Below are 21,796 nucleotides of genomic sequence, written 5' to 3' on the forward strand. Positions count from 1 at the left end.
CATCTCACCTGTTGGTACCTGGTTTTGTGTATTTGGGATCAAAACTATAGAGCAGGGGTAGGGAACCTATGCCTCTTGAGCCAGATGTGGCTCTTTTGATGACTGCATCTGGCTCTCAGATAAATCTTAGCTGACATTGCTTAACACGATTAGTAATGAATAATTCCGCTGGTAATCACGATGTTAAAAATAACATTCAAATTATAAAATATTCTCATGCATTTTAATCCAACCATCCTCTTTTTAATCGCACCTGTTCAAGATGTCGCATTAATGGTAAGAAGTATTATATTTATTATTGGTTAGCTTTAGAACAGGGGTAGGGAACCTACGGCTCTAGAGCCAGATGTGGCTCTTTTGATGACTGCATCTGGCTCTCAGATAAATCTTAGTTGACATTGCTTAACACGATTAGTAATGAATAATTCCGCTGGTAATCACAATGTTAAAAATAACGTTCAAAATATAAAACATTCTCATGCATTTTAATCCATCTATCCGTTTTGTACCGCACCTGTTCAAGAAATAACAATGTTATTAAAAATAATTAGAGACTTATTATACTCTAAAAATGTTGGTCTTACTTAAAGGGGAACATTATCACCAAACCTATGCAAGCGTCAGTATATACCTTGATGTTGCAGAAAAAAGACCATGTATTTTTTTAACCGATTTCCGAACTCTAAATGGGTGAATTTTGGCAAATTAAACGCCTTTCTGTTTATCGGTCTTTTAGCGATGACGTCAGAACGTGACGTCACCGAGGTAACACACCCGCCATATTCATTTTCACATTACAAACACCGGGTCTCAGTTCTGTTATTTTCCGTTTTTTCGACTATTTTTTGGAACCTTGGAGACATCATGCCTCGTCGGTGTGTTGTCGGAGGGTGTAACAACACTAACAGGGAGGGATTCAAGTTGCACCACTGGCAAGAAATCTGCCGCCAGACCCCCATTGAATGTACCAGAGTGTCTTCACATTTGACCGGCGATGCTAAGACAGACATGACACAGAGATGTATGGATAACCTGCAGATGCATTTGCAACCATTAAGTCAACAAAATCACAAAGGTGAGTTTTGTTGATGTTGTTGACTTATGTGCTAATCAGACATATTTGGTCACGGCATGACTGCCAGCTAATCGATGCTAACATGCTACACTAATCGATGCTAACATGCTATTTACGCTAGCTGTATGTACATTTGAAACTAGATACCCACATTCAATGCGAAACAAACACTTACCAATCAACGGATTTAAGTTGCTCCAGTGTCACAAGATGCGAAAGTCCTGATCATTTGGTCCGCACATTTTACCGGCGATGCTAATAAGGCAGCCATGCTATGGGCCACTTCATTAGGTACACCCACGCTATGGCCAAATAGCGTCAATAGCTATTTGCTCAATAGCTTCAAGTTCTTCTTCAATTTCGTTTTCGCTATCTGCCTCCATATTCCGACCATCTGTTTCAATACATGCGTAATCTGTTGAATCGCTTAAGTCGCTGAAATCAGAGTCTGAATCCAAGCTAATGTCACTATATCTTGCTGTGGTAACCGCCATTGTTTGTTTGTATTGGCAGCCCTGTATAACATCACAGGGAAATGGATAGTGGTTTCGAAGATAGCGAAAATAAGGCACTTTAAAGTTTTATTTAGGGATATTCCGGGGCCGGTAAAATTTTGAAAAAAACTTCAAAAAATACAACAAGCCACTTGGAACTGATTTTTATTGTTTTTAAGCCTTTTGAAATTGTGATAATGTTCCCCTTTTAAAAAATGCACGCATTTAATTGTATTCAGTGGTAAAAAAAAATATTATATAGCTCTCACGGAAATACATTTTGAAATATTTGGCTTTCGTAGCTCTCTCAGCCAAAAAGGTTCCCGACCCCTGCTATAGAGGCAAGGTTGAGATATTAATAAAACACTTTTGCCGCTTTCCAAACGAACTGTCTGAAATTTTGAGACGACTGCGACATATTTTGCCTTAAACCCACCATGTGGTAGAGCAGTGGTTCTCAACCTTTTTTCCGGGATGTACCCCGTGAACATATTTTTAATTCAAGTACCCCCCTACTCTGGGGCTTTTTTAGCGCCCCCCAGTGGCTCTCTGGAGCTTTTTCAAAAACGTATGAAAAATGGAAAAAAATGTTTTAATATGGTTTCTGCAGGACTACGCTGCAATGACATGACATGATACGTAGCAACGACAATAATCCAGCCCTGACTGGAAGACAAAGCAGGTACAAATAGGAGTGGGCTGATTGACACCAGGTGTGGCCAGGTGCCAATCAGTCGCAGCTGAGGGGAAACAGCGCACAGGGGAAAAAAACAGGAAACAGACAAAATAAGAGCGCTGACAGGAACTAAAAACAGGAAATACTAAACGCACACAGACAAAAAACTGAAACACAAACAAACTGTCAGGGCAAGCCTGACAAACAGATGATACAAATGATAGTTAAAAGGTGCATCAACTAAAAGCTTTACTAAAAAGAGAAGTTTTCAAATGGAAGTTTCAACACAGTCAAGATCACAGAAGGACTGGTGCAAATTGTACCAGAGTCTGGGACCCATAGCCTGGAATGCCGGATCTACACAGGTTTTAAAACAAGTTTTTGAAGACTATATGCTGTCAATATTCAGTGTTTTATCGTTCATAGATAATATTGTTAATACCACATTCTGTAAATTCTGGGGGTCTCACGTACCCCTTGGCATACCTTCAAGTACCCCCAGGGGTACGCGTACCCCCATTTGAGAACCACTGTGGTAGAGGTTTACCCAAAGTGCTTTGCGAGAGTTCACCACGAGAGTGCGCAAGCGTGATCATATCACACCCATCCTCAAATCACTCCACTGGCTCCTTATTGCAACCCGGGCTCAAGTCAAGATTAACCTGGTAACTCATCAATGTATCTACGGCAACGCCCCCTCTTACCTCAAGGACCTAGTTTCCCCTCAACCTCCGCTCCTCAAACACTAACCTCCTCAAACCCATCAGGACAAAGTTACAATCAATGGGCCGTCGGGCTTTCTGCTCGACCGCACCCGAACTCTGGAACGATCTCCCCGATCATCTTAGAGCACCACAGTCTGTCGACAGTTTTAAGAAGGGACTAAAACCCACCTTTTTAGCACAGCTTTTATCTAATTTTTAACTCTGCCTTCTTGTTTTTAAATACACTGCTTGCCTGTTTATCCAGTGCTTTCATTTCTATCTTTATCTATGTTTCTGTTTTATCTAATGTTTATCTAGGGTGTGTCATGTTTTCATTTCTATTTTATTTTTTGTATTATATATTCTAACTTTCTACTTTTTTTTTTTTTATACATTGTAGCACTTTGAGATTTTAACAAATGTAAAGTGCGTTACAAATTAATTATTATTTTTTAATTTTTTATTCAGTTGTAGTCCAAAGTTGTAGTCAATTTCTAGGGATATAGTGGGGCAAAAAAGTATTTAGTCAGCCAGCGATTGTGCAAGTTCTCCCACTTAAAATGATGACAGAGATCTTTAATTTTCATCATAGGTACACTTCAACTGTGAGAGACAGAATGTGGAAAAAAAATCCAGGAATTCACATTGTAGGAATTTTGAAGAATTTATTTGTAAATTATGGTGGAAAATAAGTATTTGGTCAACCATTCAAAGCTCTCACTGATGGAAGGAGGTTTTTGTCAGAGTTGCCACTGACAGTTTGTTTGTGTTTTAGTTTCTCCTCTGTGTTTTTAGTATTTCCTGTCCTTAGTTCCTGTCTAGTGCTCTTATTTTGGTTCAGCTTCCTGTTTGTCTCCCTGTGTCCTGTTTTCACTCAGCTGCGGCTGATTGGCATCTGGTCACACCTGATGTCAATCAGCCAGCTCCTACTTTACCTGCTTTGTTCCTCATTGTATTGTCGTTGCCACATGTTGCTCTTGTCGTGTCGTTTTAATACAGCTACTACCTGTCGTGCTACATTTTGTCCTGGCCGTCGTAGCGGTAAGCTGTTTCTGTTAACATTAGCCATTTCCAGATTTTCCTATTTTCTACCTGCTAGCTTCCACGCTAGGTCCTTTTTTGTTTCTTGTTAGCTTCTATGCTAAAGACCCTTAGTTTGTAATTCCGCCCATGTGCGTGCTTTTTGTTTGTACCCTTTTGGTTTTGGTTTTGTCTTAGTATTTAATTAAATCATGTTTACTTACCAAATGCCCGCCTCCTTCTCTGCATCTTGGGGTTCGACAACAAATAACTCTGACAGTTTTGGCTCAAAATCTCACGATACATGGCCCCATTCATTCTTTCCTTAACACGGATCAATCGTCCTGTCCCCTTAGCAGAAAAACAGCCCCAAAGCATGATGTTTCCCCCCCATGCTTCACAGTAGGTATGGTGTTCTTGGGATGCAACTCAGTATTCTTCTTGCTCCAAACACGACGAGTTGAGTTTATACCAAAATGGATACATGGATGATACAGCAGAGGATTGGGAGAATGCCATGTGGTCAGATGAAACCAAAATAGAACTTTTTGGTATAAACTCAACTCGTCGTGTTTGGAGGAAGAAGAATACTGAGTTGCATCCCAAGAACACCATACCTACTGTGAAGCATGGGGGTGGAAACATCATGCTTTGGGGCTGTTTTTCTGCTAAGGGGACAGGACGATTGATCCGTGTTAAGGAAAGAATGAATGGGGCCATGTATCGTGAGATTTTGAGCTAAAACCTCCTTCCATCAGTGAGAGCTTTCAATGGTTGACCAAATACTTATTTTCCACCATAATATAATGATATAATATAATAACATAATAAGAATACACCCCTATTTTAATGACTGGTGGGCATCGAGGTGCCGGGTTCGATTCCCTCGAGGATGCGTTGACGTGAACACAACAAAGGTAGGACCTTTAAAAGATTTAACAAAAAGGGAGCTCTGAACAGAAATACTGGAGCAAATAAAAGGCAAACCAAAAACGCTAGTATGAAAACTAGGAAGTAAAACTAGACAAACTAAAATTAAACGTTGGCACAAAAGAGAAAACAAATCATCAGTATGTAAACTTGGAAAAAAACAAGTGGCTTAGCGTGAGAAGCTAGCGAGAATAGAAAATCAAAAACCCAGACGTACAGTTGCGTGAGAGCAAACTATGGACCCAGACCGAATGAACAGAGAAGACTGGCTTAAACAGGAGGGTGATCATTACTAGCAGGTGTGCGGGGCGAGACTAGCAGGTGGACTGATGAGTGACCATGGTGACAAAGCAAACAGGAAATAAGGAGTTAGATGGAGAGATATACAAAATGGAAAAATAAATAATATGTGGAGATCCGAGCAGCGGATCGCAACACCTATAACATCACAGATGCTGGCTTTTGAACTTTGCACAGATGGTAGCTTTTGAACTTTGCGCTTATAACAATCCGGACGTTTCTATTTCTCTTTGTTCCGGAGGACAGGACGTCCACAGTTTCCGAAAACAATTTGAAATGTGGACTCGTCAGACCACAGAATACTTTTACATTTTGCATCAGTCCAACTTAGATAAGCACAGGCCCAGCGAAGCCGGCGGCGTTCCTGGGTGTTGTTGATAAATGGCTTCTGCTTTGCATAGTAGAGTTTTAACTTGCACTTACAGACGTAGCAAACAAACTGTAATTACTGATGGTGGTTTTCTGAAGTGTTCCTGAGCCCTTGTGGTGATATCCTTTACACACTGATGTCGTTTTTTTGATGCAATACCGCCTGAGGGATCGAAGGTCACGGGCATTCAATGTTGGTTTTCAGCCTTGCTGCTTACGTGCAGTGATTTTTTTTCTCTCCAGATTTTATGAACCTTTTGATGATATTGGCAACACTAAATTGGCCCTAGTGTGTGAATGTGAGTGTGAATGTGGTATGTCTATCTGTGTTGGCCCGGCGATGAAGTGGCAACTTGTCCAGGGTGTACCCCACCCTTCGCCCAAATGCAGCTGAGATAGGCTTTAGCAACCCCGAGACCCCAAAAAGCGACAAGCAGTAGAAAATGGATGGATGGATTTACACAACCTGCCAACTTTGCTGGTGTTGCGTTTTGTAACATGACATTAAAGGCCTACTGAAAGCCACTACTACCCACCACGCAGTCTGATAGTTTATATATCAATGATGAAATATTAACATTGCAACACATGCCAATACGGCCGCTTTAGTTTACTAAATTGCAATTTTAAATTTCCCGCAGAGTTTCTTGTTGAAAACGTCACGGAATGATGACGCGTTTGTGACGTTTCGAGTTGGAGGGGACATACTAGCTCAGCACCACTTACGGCTAAAAGTCGTCTCTTTTTATCGCGCAATTACACAGTAATTTGGACATCTGTGTTGCTGAATCTTTTGCAATTTTGTTCAGTTAATAATGGAGACTATAAAGAACAATGCTGTTGGTGGAAAGCGGTGTATTGCAGCTGTCTTTAGCACCGAGACACAGCCGGTGTTTCTGTGTTTGTTGTGAAGCTTTAACACAGAGCGGTCAAGCGAATATATTTCTCTACGTCAGGGGTGCCCATTACGTCGATCGCGGGGGGTGTGTCAGTCGATCTCCAGCCAGGCTTTTAAAAAAAATAGACCTAAAAATTAGTGATCATCAATCTTCACCAAGACGTCACTTAAATGACATTCACGGTACCGGAGGGTCTTGTGAGATGACGCTGGCTGCTGCAAGATCATTATTATGAAAATATGACCGAGAGGAAGACGAGAAACACTTTTTATTTCAACAGACTCTCGCGCCGTACCTTCCGTCAAAACTCTAAAGGCCGACTGCACATTTCCTATCTTCACAATAAAAGCCCTGCTTCATGCTGCCTGCGCTAACTAAATACAGAGTCTTGGAAAACTGGCGTGCACAAGCGATCCCTCAGAAAGCTGGCGTGCACATCACTTGTGCACGCCAGCTTTCCGAGACTCTTATTTTGTTAGCGCAGGCAGCATGAAGCAGGGCTTTTATTGTGAAAATAGGAAATGTGCAGTCGGCCTTTAGAGTTTTGACGGAAGGGACGATGCGAAAGTCTGTTGAAATAAAAAGTGTTTCTCGCCTTCCTCTCTGTCATTTTTTCATAATAATGAACTGGCAGCAGCCAGCGTCATCTCACAAGACCCTCGGGTGCCGTGAATGTCAATCAAGCAAGCTACGGAATTTGCCGCCAATGTTTTTCTTGTAAAGTGTATGGAAGCTGGATGAATTAGATGCCAAAAACCAACCACTTTCATGTGGTATTGTACAGAAAGGACAACTTTTTTTCTCCTCCATTTGAAAATGTGGGCGTTATCATTACTGTCTGATTCCAATCAATGCAAGTCATCAGAATCAGGTAATACACCAACTTATATTCTTGTCTTTGTGAAAGAAAGACATCTATATGTGTTACACATGCTTGTATTATCATTAAACACATTTAACTTGTTTACAAAAATGTCTCTTTCATAAATAAATAAATATAAATGATATATATAAATGAGGTAGATCCCCTCGAGTTGGTCAATTGAAAAGTAGCTCGCCTGCAGAAAAAGTGTGGGCACCCCTGCTCTACGTCAACCAGCATGTTTTGGATGGGAAAATTGTGTTCTGTATATCTTACCGGAGACATCAGTGGATTATTCGTCCTCCTGCAGTAGCTGTCAAAAAAGGCAGCTGTGAGCTTGGCTCCTCCGCCTCTCTCTGAGACACTGCGTGTTCACCGCAGCCATCCGACTTTGAGGTATGTCTTTACAATCTCACTAAAACTCTATTAAAAAAATAAGCAGATAAGGGATCTTCCAGAATTATCCTAGTAAATGTGTCTAATTACATCTGAAACGCTCACACTGCCGCCGCCCTGAGCCGTCGCTTTTTATTTTATTTTATTTTATTGTCTAGTCCTTCACTATCAATATCCTCATTCACAAATCTTTCATCCTCGCTTAAATTAATGGGGAAATTGTCGCTTTCTCGGTCCGAATTGCTCTTACTGCTGGTGGCTCACATCCTAAACAATGTGAGGATGTGAGGAGCCCTCACACCGGTGACATGATGCGCACATACTTCCGGTAAAGGCAAGGCTTTTTTATTAGCGACCAAAAGTTGCGAACTTTATCGTGGATGTTCTCTACTAAATCCTTTCAGCAAAAATATGGCAATATCGCAAAAAGATCAAGTATGACACATAGAATGGACCTGCTATCCCCGTTTAAATAAGAACATCTCATTTCAGTAGGCCTTTAATTGCTCCAAATGTTTGGGGAAAAGCCTCAGATAAAAAAACAAGAAGAAAAGAGTTCAAGACTGATTATGTAACGGACGTGAGAGAGTAAATTCAAAGCTGAAAAGAAGCCTCACCTTGATCAAGTCTGAACAGGGTCCGGGACAAATCATCTTTGTCATTCAGTATTAGTACTCGGATCTGCTTCAGGTCTTTGGGCAGCATCTTGAAAGCGTCTCTTAGGCCCAGTCCTCGTCACCTGGAAAGGACACCTCACTTCATCATCAAAATAGACAAATGCTGCAGGTTGCCAGACCTGAGGGATATCTGCATGAGTTCGAGTCTTCTGGATACGCCACAGCCGAGACTGATGTCTTGCCAAAAACTGAATCTGCTGATGCATTCTCTGTTTATGGATGGGTGTAGAATCCGGTATTTTTTGGCACAGACCGAATCCCGCCAGGCCTACCGGGCATCGATTCACACGTAAAATCCAACAGTGCCATGTTTCGGTACTTGGTTTGCCGGCTTTTTGCACTTTGGCACTTGCCGATCACTCCAGCAGCACTGAGAGCAGACTCAGCCGGACTATGGAAGGTCTTTATGACTAGCATTTTTAGCAGTGGATTCCCCAAAATAGCAAGGCAAAAAATAAAATCCATCAAGCAGTGCGGCTTCATAGCTTACCAAATTCGTACTAAAACATTCCGATAGATTTTTGAGCGCCGTGTGTAATGTTCTATATTTTCAATGGAACATATAAAATGTTGGTGTTTACTTGAGTCATATTGCAGTCTACACGTATCTCTTATGTGTAAATTTCCCGCGAAGTGTCGTGTTGAAAACGTAGCGGTATGATGACGCGTGCGTTTGACGTCTCGGCTTGTAGCGGACATTATTTTCCAGCCTGATCCAAGCTATTAGTAGTCTGCTTTTAATCGCATAATTACACAGTATTCTGGACATCTGTGTTGCTGAATCTTTTGGAATTTGTTCAATTAATAATGGAGAAGTCAAAGTAGAAAGATTTGGTGGGAAGCTTTAGCCTTTAGCCACACAAACACACGGTGATTCCTTGTTTAAAATTCCCGGAGGTGAAGCTTTACTATGGAACAGAGCGGTCAAGCGAACATGGATCCCGACTACATGTCAACCGGCAGTTTTCGGTGAGAAAATGGTGGTAATAAGTCGGCTATTACCGGAGAGCAGCGGAGCCAGCGTCCTCCTGCAGCTGCCGTGACTTCCCTCAGAGACTCTGGCGTCAACACACCCGTGGAAACACCCCTCCGACTTTCAGGTACTATTTAACTCACTAAAACACTAGCAACACAATAGGCGGATAAGGGATTTCCCAGAATTATCCTAGTAAATGTGTCTATAAACATCTGAATCGCTCCCACTGCAATTGCCTTTTTTATTTTTAACTTTCTCTACGTCAACCAGCATGTTTTTGGATGGGACAATTGTGATATATATATATATATATATCTTACCGGAGACATCAGTGGATTATTCGTTCTCCTGCAGTAGCTGTCAAAAAAGGCAGCTGTGAGCTTGGCTCCTCGGCTTCTCTCTGAGACACTGCATGTCATTGCAGCCATCCGACTTTGAGGTATGTCTTTACAATCTCACTAAAACACTATTAAAACAATAAGCAGATAAAGCAGGGGTCGGGAACCTGTTTGGCTGAGAGAGCCATGAAAGCAAATTATTATAAAATGCATTTCCGAGAGAGCCATGTAATCATTTTTAACACTGAATACAAATAAATGTGTGCATTTTTAAGTAAGACCAACATTTTAAGAATATGATAAGTATCTTCTTCTTTTTAATAACATTTTTATTCTGAAGCTAATGAATAAAATAGTTCTTACCATTAATGCGACTTCTTGAACAGGAACGGTAGAAAACGGATGGATGGATTTAAATGCATGAGAATGTTTTATATTTTGAACGTTATTTTTAACACTGATTACCAACAGAATTATTCATTACTTATCGCTGTGTTTTTCAACCACTGTACCGCGGCACAGTCTGGTGTGTCGTGGGAGAGATTATGTAATTTCACCTAATTGGGTTGATAATATTTTTTGCAAACCTGTAACTATAATTTAAAAATGTGCTGTTATTGAGTGACTGTGCTGTCTAGAGCTCGGCAGAGTAAGCTTGTAATACTCTTCCATATCAGTAGGTGGCAGCAGGTAGCTAATTGCTTTTGTAGATGTCGGGAACATGGTATGTCGTGATCACAATATGCGGGAGGCAGCATGTAGGTAAAAAGGTATCCAACACTTAAACTATATATAAACAAAAGGCGAGGGCCGCTAAGAAAAGGCATTGAAGCAAAACAAAACTAAAACTGAACTGGCTGCAAAGTAAACAAAAACAGAATGCTGGACGACAGCAAAGACTTACAGTGTGCGGAGCAGACGGCGTCCACAAAGTACATCCGTACATGGCATGACAATCAACAAATTCCACTCAAAGAAGGAGTGCGTCCGCACAACTTAAATAGTCTTGATTGTAAAAACAAAGCAGGTGCGATGAATAGCATTCAGGGAGGACATGAAACAGCTACAGGAAAATACCAACAAAAGAAGAAAAGCCACCAAAATAGGAGCGCAAGTCACACAGGAAAACACCGAAAAAACTCAAAATAAGTTACGGCTTGACAGTACACCTACATAGACACAAGAGCTATTGCGAGAACAATTTTTTTTTTGTCAATATCGGCTATTGAGTTTAATTTTTTTTATGTTTTCTGCTGGTGGTGTGACTCAGAATTTTTTCAATGAAAAAAATGTGTTTTGGCTCAAAAAAGGTTGAAAAACACTAACTTATCATGTTAAGCCAGGGGTCGGGAACCTTTTTGGCTGAGAGAGCCAAGAAGCCAAATATTTTAAAATGTATTTCCCTAAGAGCCATATAATATTTTTTTTTAACACTGAACACAACTAAACATGTGCATTTTTAAGTAAGACCAACATTTCTAGAGTATAATAGGTTTCTTATTCTTTGTAATAACATTGTTATTCTGAAGATAACTGTGGAGGGGGCGTGGCCTGCCGGCCTGCAGTGAACTGGGGTGTGCCAGGACTGGCCTCTGAATAAGCGACAGGTGCGTAGACGGCCCACCTGGGCCTTTTTTATCTAATCACCTGTCACTCTGTTATAAGCAGCAGCCAGGAGGAGAGACGGGGTTGGGGCTGGAGCCAGAGCGCGAGCGAAAACGAAAGAGAAAAAGACAATTGCTGGAAAGCAACTGAGAGACTTATTGAAAAATAAAACAATATTGTAACCCTGAAACAGGCTCTCATTTCGGTGCTTGGTGGTCTGAAGAACCCCCAGGAGGGCAAGCCCCACACTAACCAATAATAAATAAATAACTTCTTACCATTAACGCAACGTCTTGAACAGGTGCGGTAGAAAACGGATAGATGGATTAAAAAATGTACGAGAATGTTTTAAATATATATATATATATATATATATATATAGAGCTTCACGGTGGGAGAGGGGTTAGTGCGTCTTCCTCCCAATACGAAGGTCCTGCAGTCCTGGGTTCAAATCCAGGCTCCGGATCTTTCTGTGTGGAGTTTGCATGTTCTCCCCGTGAATGCGTGGGTTCCCTCCGGGTACTCCGGCTTCCTCCCACCTCCAAAGACATGCACCTGGGAATAGGTTGATTGGCAACACTAAAATTGGCCCTAGTGTGTGAATGTTGTCTGTCTATCGGTGTTGGCCCTGCGATGAGGTGGCAACTTGTCCAGGGTGTACCCCGCCTTCCGCCCGATTGTAGCTGAGATAGGCGCCAGCGCCCCCCGCGACCCCAAAAAGGGAATGAGCGGTAAAAAATGGATGGATGGATGGATGGATATATTGCCATATAAAAATATGGCAATATCGCAAAATGATCAAGTATGACACATAGAATGGACCTGCTATCCCCATTTAAATAAGAAAATCTCATTTCAGTAGCTCTTTAACAATCTTGACGGTCTTCCTGGACCAAAAAAATACAGGTATTAGGTAAATATCTGTAGTCGTGGGCAGAGTAGCCAGAAATTGTACTCAAGTAAGAGTACTGTTACTTTAGAGATTTATTACTCAGGTAAAAGTAAGGAGTAGTCACCCAAATATTTACTTGAGTAAAAGTAAAAAGTATGTTGTGAAAAAACTACTCAAGTACTGAGTGACTGATGAGTAACCTGTTCGTTTAATGATTACGGCAACAAATAATGCACAAAAACATAAAAATATCAATGAGCAAATTCAGAGCCAGGAATATCTCTTAAGCAACCAAAACAATAATATATATTAAATAATGATACATTGAAATAAAAAAAATTAAGGCAAATTGAGCCACAATAACTTAACAGCACCATAGGCTCAGTAGGCATTCATTGATTGATTGATTGAAACTTGTATTAGTAGATTGCACAGTACAGTACATATTCCCTACAATTGACCACTAAATGGTAACACCCCAATAAGTTTTTCAACGTTAATCAATTACTTAATAAATGACCAAGTCGAGGTGATCTACCTCATATATACATACACACATATCATATATATATACATATATATATATATACATACACACATATCATATATACATATACATACCTTTATATATACAGTATATAATTTATATTTATTTATTTTGCCGTTTTTGTTCACATGTTAAAGGTGTTTTAATGAATATACATGCATGTTTAACATATAGATTCCTATCTTTAATAAAGACAAGAATATAAGTTGGTGGATTACCTGATTCTGATGACTTGCATTGATTGGAATCAGACAGTATAGTGCTGATAACGTCCCGGTTTTCAAATGGAGGAGAAAAAAAGTTCCTCTTTTCTGTCGAAAACCACATGAAAGTCGTTGGTTTTTGGCATCTTATTAGTCCAGCGTCCATATTCGTTTTTATACACTTTACAAGAAATACATTGGCGGCAAACTCCGTAGCTTGCTGGCTTGTTTGCGCTGGCTTTCGGAGACTCTTATTTTGTTAGCGCAGGCGCGATGGAGCGGCACTTTTATTGTGAAGACAGGAACTGTGCGATCAGTCTTTAGGCTTTTGACGGGAAGTACGGTTGAAATAAAAAGTGTCTTTTTTCCTTTACACTTTTAATTGATTGGTTGATTGATTGAAACTTTTTTTAGTAGATTGCACAGTTCAGTACATATTCCGTACAGTTGACCACTAAATGGTAACACCCCCATAAGTTTTTCAACATGTCTGGTTCTACGTGTGACGGTCACGTGACCACCTGGCTCTGTTTGATTGGTCCAACGTCACCAGTGACTGCATGTGATTGGTGAAACGCAGGCATGCGTAGTTCCTACTTTGAATGCGTGTCTGACAGAAACAAAACAAACAAAGCGTGCATTAACAGATCGATAAAAAAAAAAGTAGCGAGTAGCGAGGTGATTGTAGATAAATGGAGCGGAGTAAAAGTAGCGTTTCTTCTCTATAAATATACTCAAGTAAAAGTAAAAGTATGTTGCATAAAAACTACTCTTAGAAGTACAATTTATCCCAAAAGTTACTCAGGTAGATGTAACGGAGTAAATGTAGCACGTTACTACCCACCTCTGGTCGTGGGCCAATAAGAAACAAGGTGCGGGCCACAAATGGCCCCTGGGCCTCACTTTGAACACCCCTGGCTTACAATTATAGTACCTGACATAGTAATTATATCTCATTTTGATAACCGATAATTCACATGGAAATAATGAGGTAGTTGCCCAACCAGAAGAAACGGTCGCAGTCATTGGAGAGCCTGAAATCCTTCCTTCCGACCACAAGGTCAGGAATCCAGCTGATAATGTCAACGTGTATTTATAAAACTATATCACTGGTAGCTCACTTGGCATACGTTGCCCCTGTCAACCCTCCACCGCCACAACAATTTAACATGAATACCTGCACGGCGGAACTAAAAACGGGCATAAATGCGGGACAACGTCGGGCTAAAGCCACTGAGGTTAGCCGCTAACGGACCGGACGCCAGATTCCGTTTAGAACTGAAAACATTCCAGTTTGTCTTACCCACTGGCGAACGATACGACGGGACGTCAAATGACACGCAACGTATTTTCAATGCGTTCACACCGGCCAACTGTTCGGCATACTTCAATTCCCACCAAGTGTCTGCATTTGCAAGAAAAAACGGATTGAAAGCGAACTTCATAGGTGACGCAGTGGGAGGAATAAACCCTGTTAAAAGTCTAAAAGGTAGTAAAGTCACAATGGCAGTTCGACATTAACAAGGCATGACAATGAAAACACCCACAAATTTGTTATTTACACCCAGGTTCGGCCGCTTTGTCGAGCAATGACAATGTAAATAAGGTTGACATAAAAGTACCTGTTTCGTGAGTATTCTCCTTCCTCTTAAGAAGTCTATTCGCGGGGCAAAGTGTGCATTTGTGCAACAACTCCGCTGCACTGGGGCATTCGCGAGGGGGCGTGGCATGTGCGCAGCAGGCTGTCGGGCTTACCGTAATAACAGTGGGAAAAGCGCAACACGTTTTGGGTGAGTCAAAACCCAAATAGACATCATTAGTGCACAAAAAAAATCCGAATCGCAATTCTTATTCATCCCAATACTAAATGGATTCATAATAAAAAAAAAAAAAGTATTATTATTTGTATTTTTTTTATGAGAACTACATTTTTAAAGGCCTTGTAACGCCAAATTTCTTCCCCTCCTACAAACCCCCGCCCCCCCATTTACTTCCGGGGTCATGATTAATACAGACGTTTTGTTAACGCTATATTATAAAAATATAACGCTATATTATAAAAATACAGACGTTTTGTTAACGCTATATTATAAAAATATAACGCTATATTATAAAAATATAACGCTATATTATAAAAAATACAGACGTTTTGTTAACGCTATAATATAAAAAAAAAAAATAAAAACTTTTTTTTAAATCTTTTTTTAAAGGTTTATTTATACATTTCAACAATTACAAACAGTAAGTCAAACAACAATATAAAACATTATAAAACATTATGAAAACAGTACAAAACAGCGCCAGGGGGTTGTAAGTTCAAAATAATAAAAATAGAATACAAAAAAAAATATATATATATATATAATAAACAAAATGCAAAGTCGTAGGCTTATTCAGATTCATCAAACAACTTAAATTTGGAACACAGCATCATCGTTTTCACAGCTTTTTTGTTGTTAGAGGTAGAGAGCGTTTTAATGTAAAGTTCCAGATCTTTTTTAAAGGCACAAAAGATAGGACGGGTATTAAGAAACTTACATTTATGAATATAAAACTTAAGCCAATAAAATAATGAGGTTGCAAAGGTAGAATTCCTTTTCAAATTTTTGTTCATACAGTGTAAAACCAAAAATCACATCTTTAAAGTAAAGCACAAATTTGTCATAAATATTGTCCAGGATGAAGCGACAGATGCCCTGCCATAGTGATGGAGTGTTTTCACAAGTCCAAAACAAGTGGTTGACAGTCTCTGGGTGCATGTTACAAAAGGTGCAGGTAACATCAATGTCCTTCTTGTATCTAACCATCACAGTCTTTACAGGGTAATAGCGATGGATGATTTTAAATGATATCTCTTTGACTTTGTTGGTAAGTAAATACCTGTTAGGAAGGGACCACGTTTTGATCCAACAGATGTCATTTACAACATTATTCCATAAGGAAATTACATAGGAGACAGACACACAATCATTTTGGAATAAGCTGCGGATTTTTCTGTTATTTTTTTGATCAAAGCAAAGTTTCCCCACAGGAGTGTCAAGTGGATCATTCACAATTTTTACTGCAGAAAGAGGAGGTGTGTAAGCCCTGTACAACATAATAACACCTGTTGGGATGGCATCAAATACAATAGCAAATTGTTTGGGAGTCACAGGTATCTTAAATTGGTTGAGAAATTCTGGTAATTAAAAAGTTGACCTTGCTTATTGAAAAGCTGACTCACTAAAATAATGTTATTGTTAAACCAATTATTGAGGAAAAGAGATTTCCTTTTGTAACATATGTCTTTATTGTTCCAGATGAAATATTTGGTAGGTGAAAAATTGTGCTTGTATACAAGAGAGCATGCTAGAAGGGCTTGTTTGTGGAAGTTTGAGAGCGCAGCAGGAATCCTATCAATGTTATAATTTTTTAAAAACTATTTACAAACACAAGCTATGGGATGACGCATTTACTTCCGGGGTCACGTTTCCTCTTATGTCAGTGGTCCCCAACCACCGACCGTGGCCCGATTGGTACCGGGCCGCAGAAGAATTTAAAAAAAAAAAAAAAAAAAAAAAAAAAAGTTTTTTTTTTTCTTAAACATAAAAAGCACAATATACACTTACAAATAGTGCACCAACCACAAAAAAATCCCTTTTTCATGACAAAGAAGAAAAAATAAAAAATTAAAAAAAGGACACCCCCCGCGGGACAAATTATCAAGCGTTTACCGGTCCGCAGATATAATGTTTCGCATTAAATGTGGGTATCTAGTTTCAAATGTACATACAGCTAGCATAAATAGCATGTTAGCATCGATTAGCGTAGCATGTTAGCATCGATTAGCTGGCAGTCATGCCGTGACCAAATATGTCTGATTAGCACATAAGTCAACAACATCAACAAAACTCACCTTTGTGATTTTGTTGACTTAATGGTTGCAAATGCATCTGCAGGTTATCCATACATCTCTGTGCCATGTCTGTCTTAGCATCGCCGGTCAAATGTGAAGACACTCTGGTACATTCAATGGGGGTCTGGCGGCAGATTTCTTGCCAGTGGTGCAACTTGAATCCCTCCCTGTTAGTGTTGTTACACCCTCCGACAACACACCGACGAGGCATGATGTCTCCAAGGTTCCAAAAAATAGTCGAAAAAACGGAAAATAACAGAGCTGAGACCCGGTGTTTGTAATGTGAAAATGAATATGGCGGGTGTGTTACCTCGGTGACGTCACGTTCTGACGTCATCGCTAAAAGACCGATAAACAGAAAGGCGTTTAATTTACCAAAATTCACCCTTTTAGAGTTCGGAAATCAGTTAAAAAAAATACATGGTCTTTTTTCTGCAACTTCAAGGTATATATTGACGCTTACATAGGTTTGGTGATAATGTTCCCCTTTAAGCAAACTCCACGTTCACCCTCTGTAGCAGCTCAGGATCAACAGCCCCTCTGTCATCATGGCTTCCAAGCCCCCACTGCGCCTTGGCCTTTTATATCCTGCAGAGACTGGTACAAATAACAACATAGCAACAACATTGTTACGTCTCGCCTCGATTACTGTAACGTATTATTTTCGGGTCTCCCCATGTCTAGCATTAAAAGATTACAGTTGGTACAAAATGCGGCTGCTAGACTTTTGACAAGAACAAGAAAGTTTGATCACATTACGCCTGTACTGGCTCACCTGCACTGGCTTCCTGTGCACTTAAGATGTGACTTTAAGGTTTTACTACTTACGTATAAAATACTACACGGTCTAGCTGCCGATTGTATTGTACCATATGTCCCGGCAAGAAATCTGCGTTCAAAGGACTCCGGCTTATTAGTGATTCCCAAAGCCCAAAAAAAGTCTGTGGGCTATAGAGCGTTTTCATTTCGGGCTCCAGTACTCTGGAATGCCCTCCAGGTAACAGTTCGAGATGCCACCACAGTAGAAGCATTTAAGTCTCACCTTAAAACTCATTTGTATACTCTAGCCTTTAAATAGACTCCCTTTTTAGACCAGTTGATCTGCCGTTTCTTTTCTTTTTCTCCTATGTCCCACTCTCCCTTGTGGAGGGGGTCCGGTCCGATCCGGTGGCCATGTACTGCTTGCCTGTGTATCGGCTGGGGACATCTCTGCGCTGCTGATCCGCCTCCGCTTGGGATGGTTTTTCATGCCGGCTCCGTTGTGAACGGGACTCTCGCTGCTGTGTTGGATCCGCTTTGGACTGGACTCTCGCGACTGTGTTGGATCCATTATGGATTGAACTTTCACAGTATCATGTTAGACCCGCTCGACATCCATTGCTTTCCTCCTCTCCAAGGTTCTCATAGTCATCATTGTCACCGACGTCCCACTGGGTGGGAATTTTCCTTGCCCTTATGTGGGCCTACCGAGGATGTCGTAGTGGTTCGTGTTGTGGTTTGTGCAGCCCTTTGAGACACTAGTGATTTAGGGCTATATAAGTAAACATTGATTGATGATTCCAAAATCTGTATCGTTTTCAACCCAATAAATATAAACATTTCATGTAGCCCATCAGTGAAATCATAAGATTAGTGTACTCCCCAAAATAGTTGATTGTCTATCTGAAATACTTCTGTTCTTTCCTGGCTGCATCCAAGAGTTTTTTGTTTAGGGTGAACTTCTTGTACATCTCCGTGCAGGGTTGGGTGAAATTGACACACACTTGCAGCTCAGCCTTGACGCTGTCCACATCCAGACGATTCCTCTCGTTTCTCCATGCAGTTGTCAACATTGTTTATCCGTACCCGCATGCGGTTCAATCGCAGCTTTCTTACGTCGACATCACATCGACAAAGTGTGCAGAAGCCATGGAATGAGTCTCGACTGCTTTTCGAGGTGTAACTTTCTGTCAATGTCATGCCGCAGCAACACATGGACCTTTGTTTACTTTTTTAACCAATGATAAGCAGATTTGTATCCGACACCGCTCTTAGACAATCATTTGATATGTTACTGCGTTGGGGGCATTTTTTCACGGTCTATGATTGGCTATCGCGCTGCAGCAGCCCAGCAAAGATGAAAAAACTCCGCTCTTCAATCCTATGGTGCCTCAAAATCCGGTCACCTGGTCTCCCTATACGGAATATGTACTGTACTGTGCAATCTACTAATAAAAGTTTTAATAAATCAATCAATCAATCAATCAAAATGAAACATATGCCAACTGTTAGTTTGTTAATGTTAGCATGGTAGCATGCTACATTTAAAATACAAGCTTTTTGTGCTTATTTTTCAACCGTTTAACCTAGAGCAGGGGTCGGGAACCTTTTTGGCTGAGAGAGCCAAGAAGCCAAATATTTTAAAATGTATTTCCCTAAGAGCCATATAATTTTTTTTTAACACTGAACACAACTAAACGCGTGCATTTTTAAGTAAGACCAACATTACTAAAGTATAATAGGTCTCGTATTCTTTGTAATAACGTTGATATTCTGAAGCTAACTGTGGAGGGGCGTGGCCTGCGGGCCTGCAGCAAAGCGGGGTGTGCCAGGACCGGTCTCGAAATCAGCGACAGGTGCGTACATGGCCCACTTGGGCCTTGTTATCTAATCACCTGTCACTCTGTTACAAGCAGCAGCCGGAAGGAGAGACAGGGTTGGAGCTGGAGCCAGAGCGCGAGCGAGAACAAAAGAGGAAAAGACAATTGCTGGAAAGCAACTGAGAGACTTTTTGAAAAATAAAAAAATATCGTAACCCTGAAAAAGGCTTTCATGTCGGTGCTTGGTGGTCTGAAGAAGCCCTAAAAAAAACAATAATAAATAAATCATGCAATTTCTTGAACAAGTGCGGTAGGAAAAAGGATGGATGGATTCATGTTTAATATTTTTAACATTATTTTTAAAATTTTGATTACAAGTGGAATTAGTCATTACTTATCGTGTTAAGCAGTGTCAGCTCAGATTTATCCGAGAGCCAGATGCAGTCATCAAAAGAGCCACATCTGGCTCTAGAGCCATTGGTTCCCTACCCCTGACCTAGAGCATGGGTGTCAAACTCTGGCCCGCGGGCCAAATTTGGCCCACCGTGTAATTTAATTTGGCCCTTGAGGCAATATCAAATTAACATTAGAGCTGGCCCGCTGGTATTGTAACACCGCATTCACCGCTAATACTCATACTTACCAACCCTCCCGATTTTCTCGGGAGACTCCCGAATTTCAGTGCCCTTGCCGAAAATCACCCGGGGCAACCATTCTCCCGAATTTCTCTCAATTTCCACCTAAACAACATCATTGGGGACGGGCCTTAAAGGCACTGTATTCAACGTCCTCTACAACCTGTCGTCCCGTCCGCTTTTTCTCCATACAAACATTGTGCCGGCCCAGTCACATACTATATGCGGACTTTACACACAAACAAGTGAATGCAAAGCATACTTGGTCAACCGCCATACAGGTCACACTGAGGGTGGCCGTATAAACAACTTTAACACTGTTACAAATATGCGCCACATTGTGAACTGTGATAGCAAAATTACTTATACTTGTTTAAATAGATGATGTTCTTTGAACTGGGTACCAAAAGTTGTTTATTAGGTTGAGGAATGTGACGCTCTGCAAGAGGCCTCTAATCTGATCGGGCTCTTTCTCCTGTGTCTTTGATGTGACATGTGGACTATAGTTGACGTGGGCATGTGTTTTTCCTCTTCCTGACCCTCAACAGAGCTAAATTGTTCCCCTTTCCTGAGTGAACGACACCCTTTCCCCTTCACAGGACTTTGGGTATTCATTCCACTGGTGTACTGTATGTAAATGAGCATGGAGGGTGGGACTTCTGAGAATGTATAATTGTCATGTCAAATTCTAAAGGAGTTAGAACAAGCTGGAACGAACAGATGTGTCGTTCTGGTTTGGTCTCGCTTTGCTAAGCTTGTTATCAAATAGACTCCCTTTTTGGACCAGTTGATCTGCCGTTTCTTTTTTTTTTCTCCTATGTCCCACTCTCCCTTGTGGAGGGGGTCCGGTCCGATCCGGTGGCCATGTACTGCTCGCCTTCGTATCGGCTGGGGACATCTCTGTGCTGCTGATCTGCCTCCGCTTGGGATGGTTTCCTGCTGGCTCCGCTGTGAACGGGACTCTCGCTATTGTGTTGGATCCCCTTTGGACTGGACTCTCGCGACTGTGTTGGATCCAATATGGATTGAACTTTCACAGTATTATGTTAGACCCGCTCGACATCCATTGCTTTCGTCCTCTCCAAGGTTCTCATAGTCATCACTGTCACCGACGTCCCACTGGGTGTGAGTTTTCCTTGCCCTTATGTGGGCCTACCGAGGATGTGGTAGTGGTTTGTGTTGCGGTTTGTGCAGCCCTTTGAGACACTAGTGATTTAGGGCTATAAAGGGCTATATAAGTAAACATTGATTGATTGATTGATCATTTGTTTGTTACTTTAATAAATCATTTTAAAGCTAAAAGGATTGTCTTTAAGAAATGTCCACAACAGAACCCACACCAAACAAGGATGACAACCACATTTAGGGACAACATCCGCACCGTAACCCAACATAAACACAACAGAACAAATACCCAGAACCCGTTGCAGCACTAACTCTTCCGGGACGCTACAATATTTGAAAATCGATTTTGCATGTCACTATAAAGTTATACAAGACTTGCTCGTTCAATATTCAATGCAAAACTTGTTTGGGTCCCTATTAAAAGGTTCATTTGTTCAACCTTGGCCCGCGGCTTTGTTCCATTTCAAATTTTGGCCCACTCTGTATTTGAGTTTGACACCCCTGATGTACGCTGTCATCTTGCCGACAGAGAGTGCGAGAAAAATAGGGGAATGCAAGCTAGATCCAGGGGAGTGTGGTAAACAAAACTGAACTGTTGA

At 40.9% G+C, this 21,796-nt stretch overlaps 1 protein-coding gene across 4 annotated transcripts in view; it reads right to left on the bottom strand.

The window, feature by feature from the left end:
• agla (amylo-alpha-1, 6-glucosidase, 4-alpha-glucanotransferase a) overlaps positions 1-14,724 on the bottom strand; it is a 145,174-nt gene extending 130,450 nt beyond the window's left edge. Inside the window, exons 1-3 of one of the 4 annotated variants that reach the window (XM_061890481.1) lie at positions 14,586-14,701; positions 12,979-13,071; positions 8,343-8,464 (exon numbers count right to left, since the gene is read on the bottom strand). In XM_061890481.1, the coding sequence (XP_061746465.1) occupies positions 8,343-8,430 (88 nt within the window). In that variant the 5' untranslated portion in view covers positions 8,431-8,464; positions 12,979-13,071; positions 14,586-14,701. Of the gene's footprint in view, positions 1-8,342; positions 8,465-12,978; positions 13,072-14,266; positions 14,390-14,585 lie in introns of those variants that run through there. The other 3 variants (XM_061890482.1, XM_061890480.1, XM_061890483.1) reach the window with 3 other exon arrangements.
• Between the last annotated feature and the right edge of the window lie 7,072 nt (positions 14,725-21,796).

Source organism: Nerophis ophidion, linkage group LG28 (genome assembly GCF_033978795.1).
Source record: "Nerophis ophidion isolate RoL-2023_Sa linkage group LG28, RoL_Noph_v1.0, whole genome shotgun sequence".
NCBI classification, from domain to species: domain Eukaryota; kingdom Metazoa; phylum Chordata; class Actinopteri; order Syngnathiformes; family Syngnathidae; genus Nerophis; species Nerophis ophidion.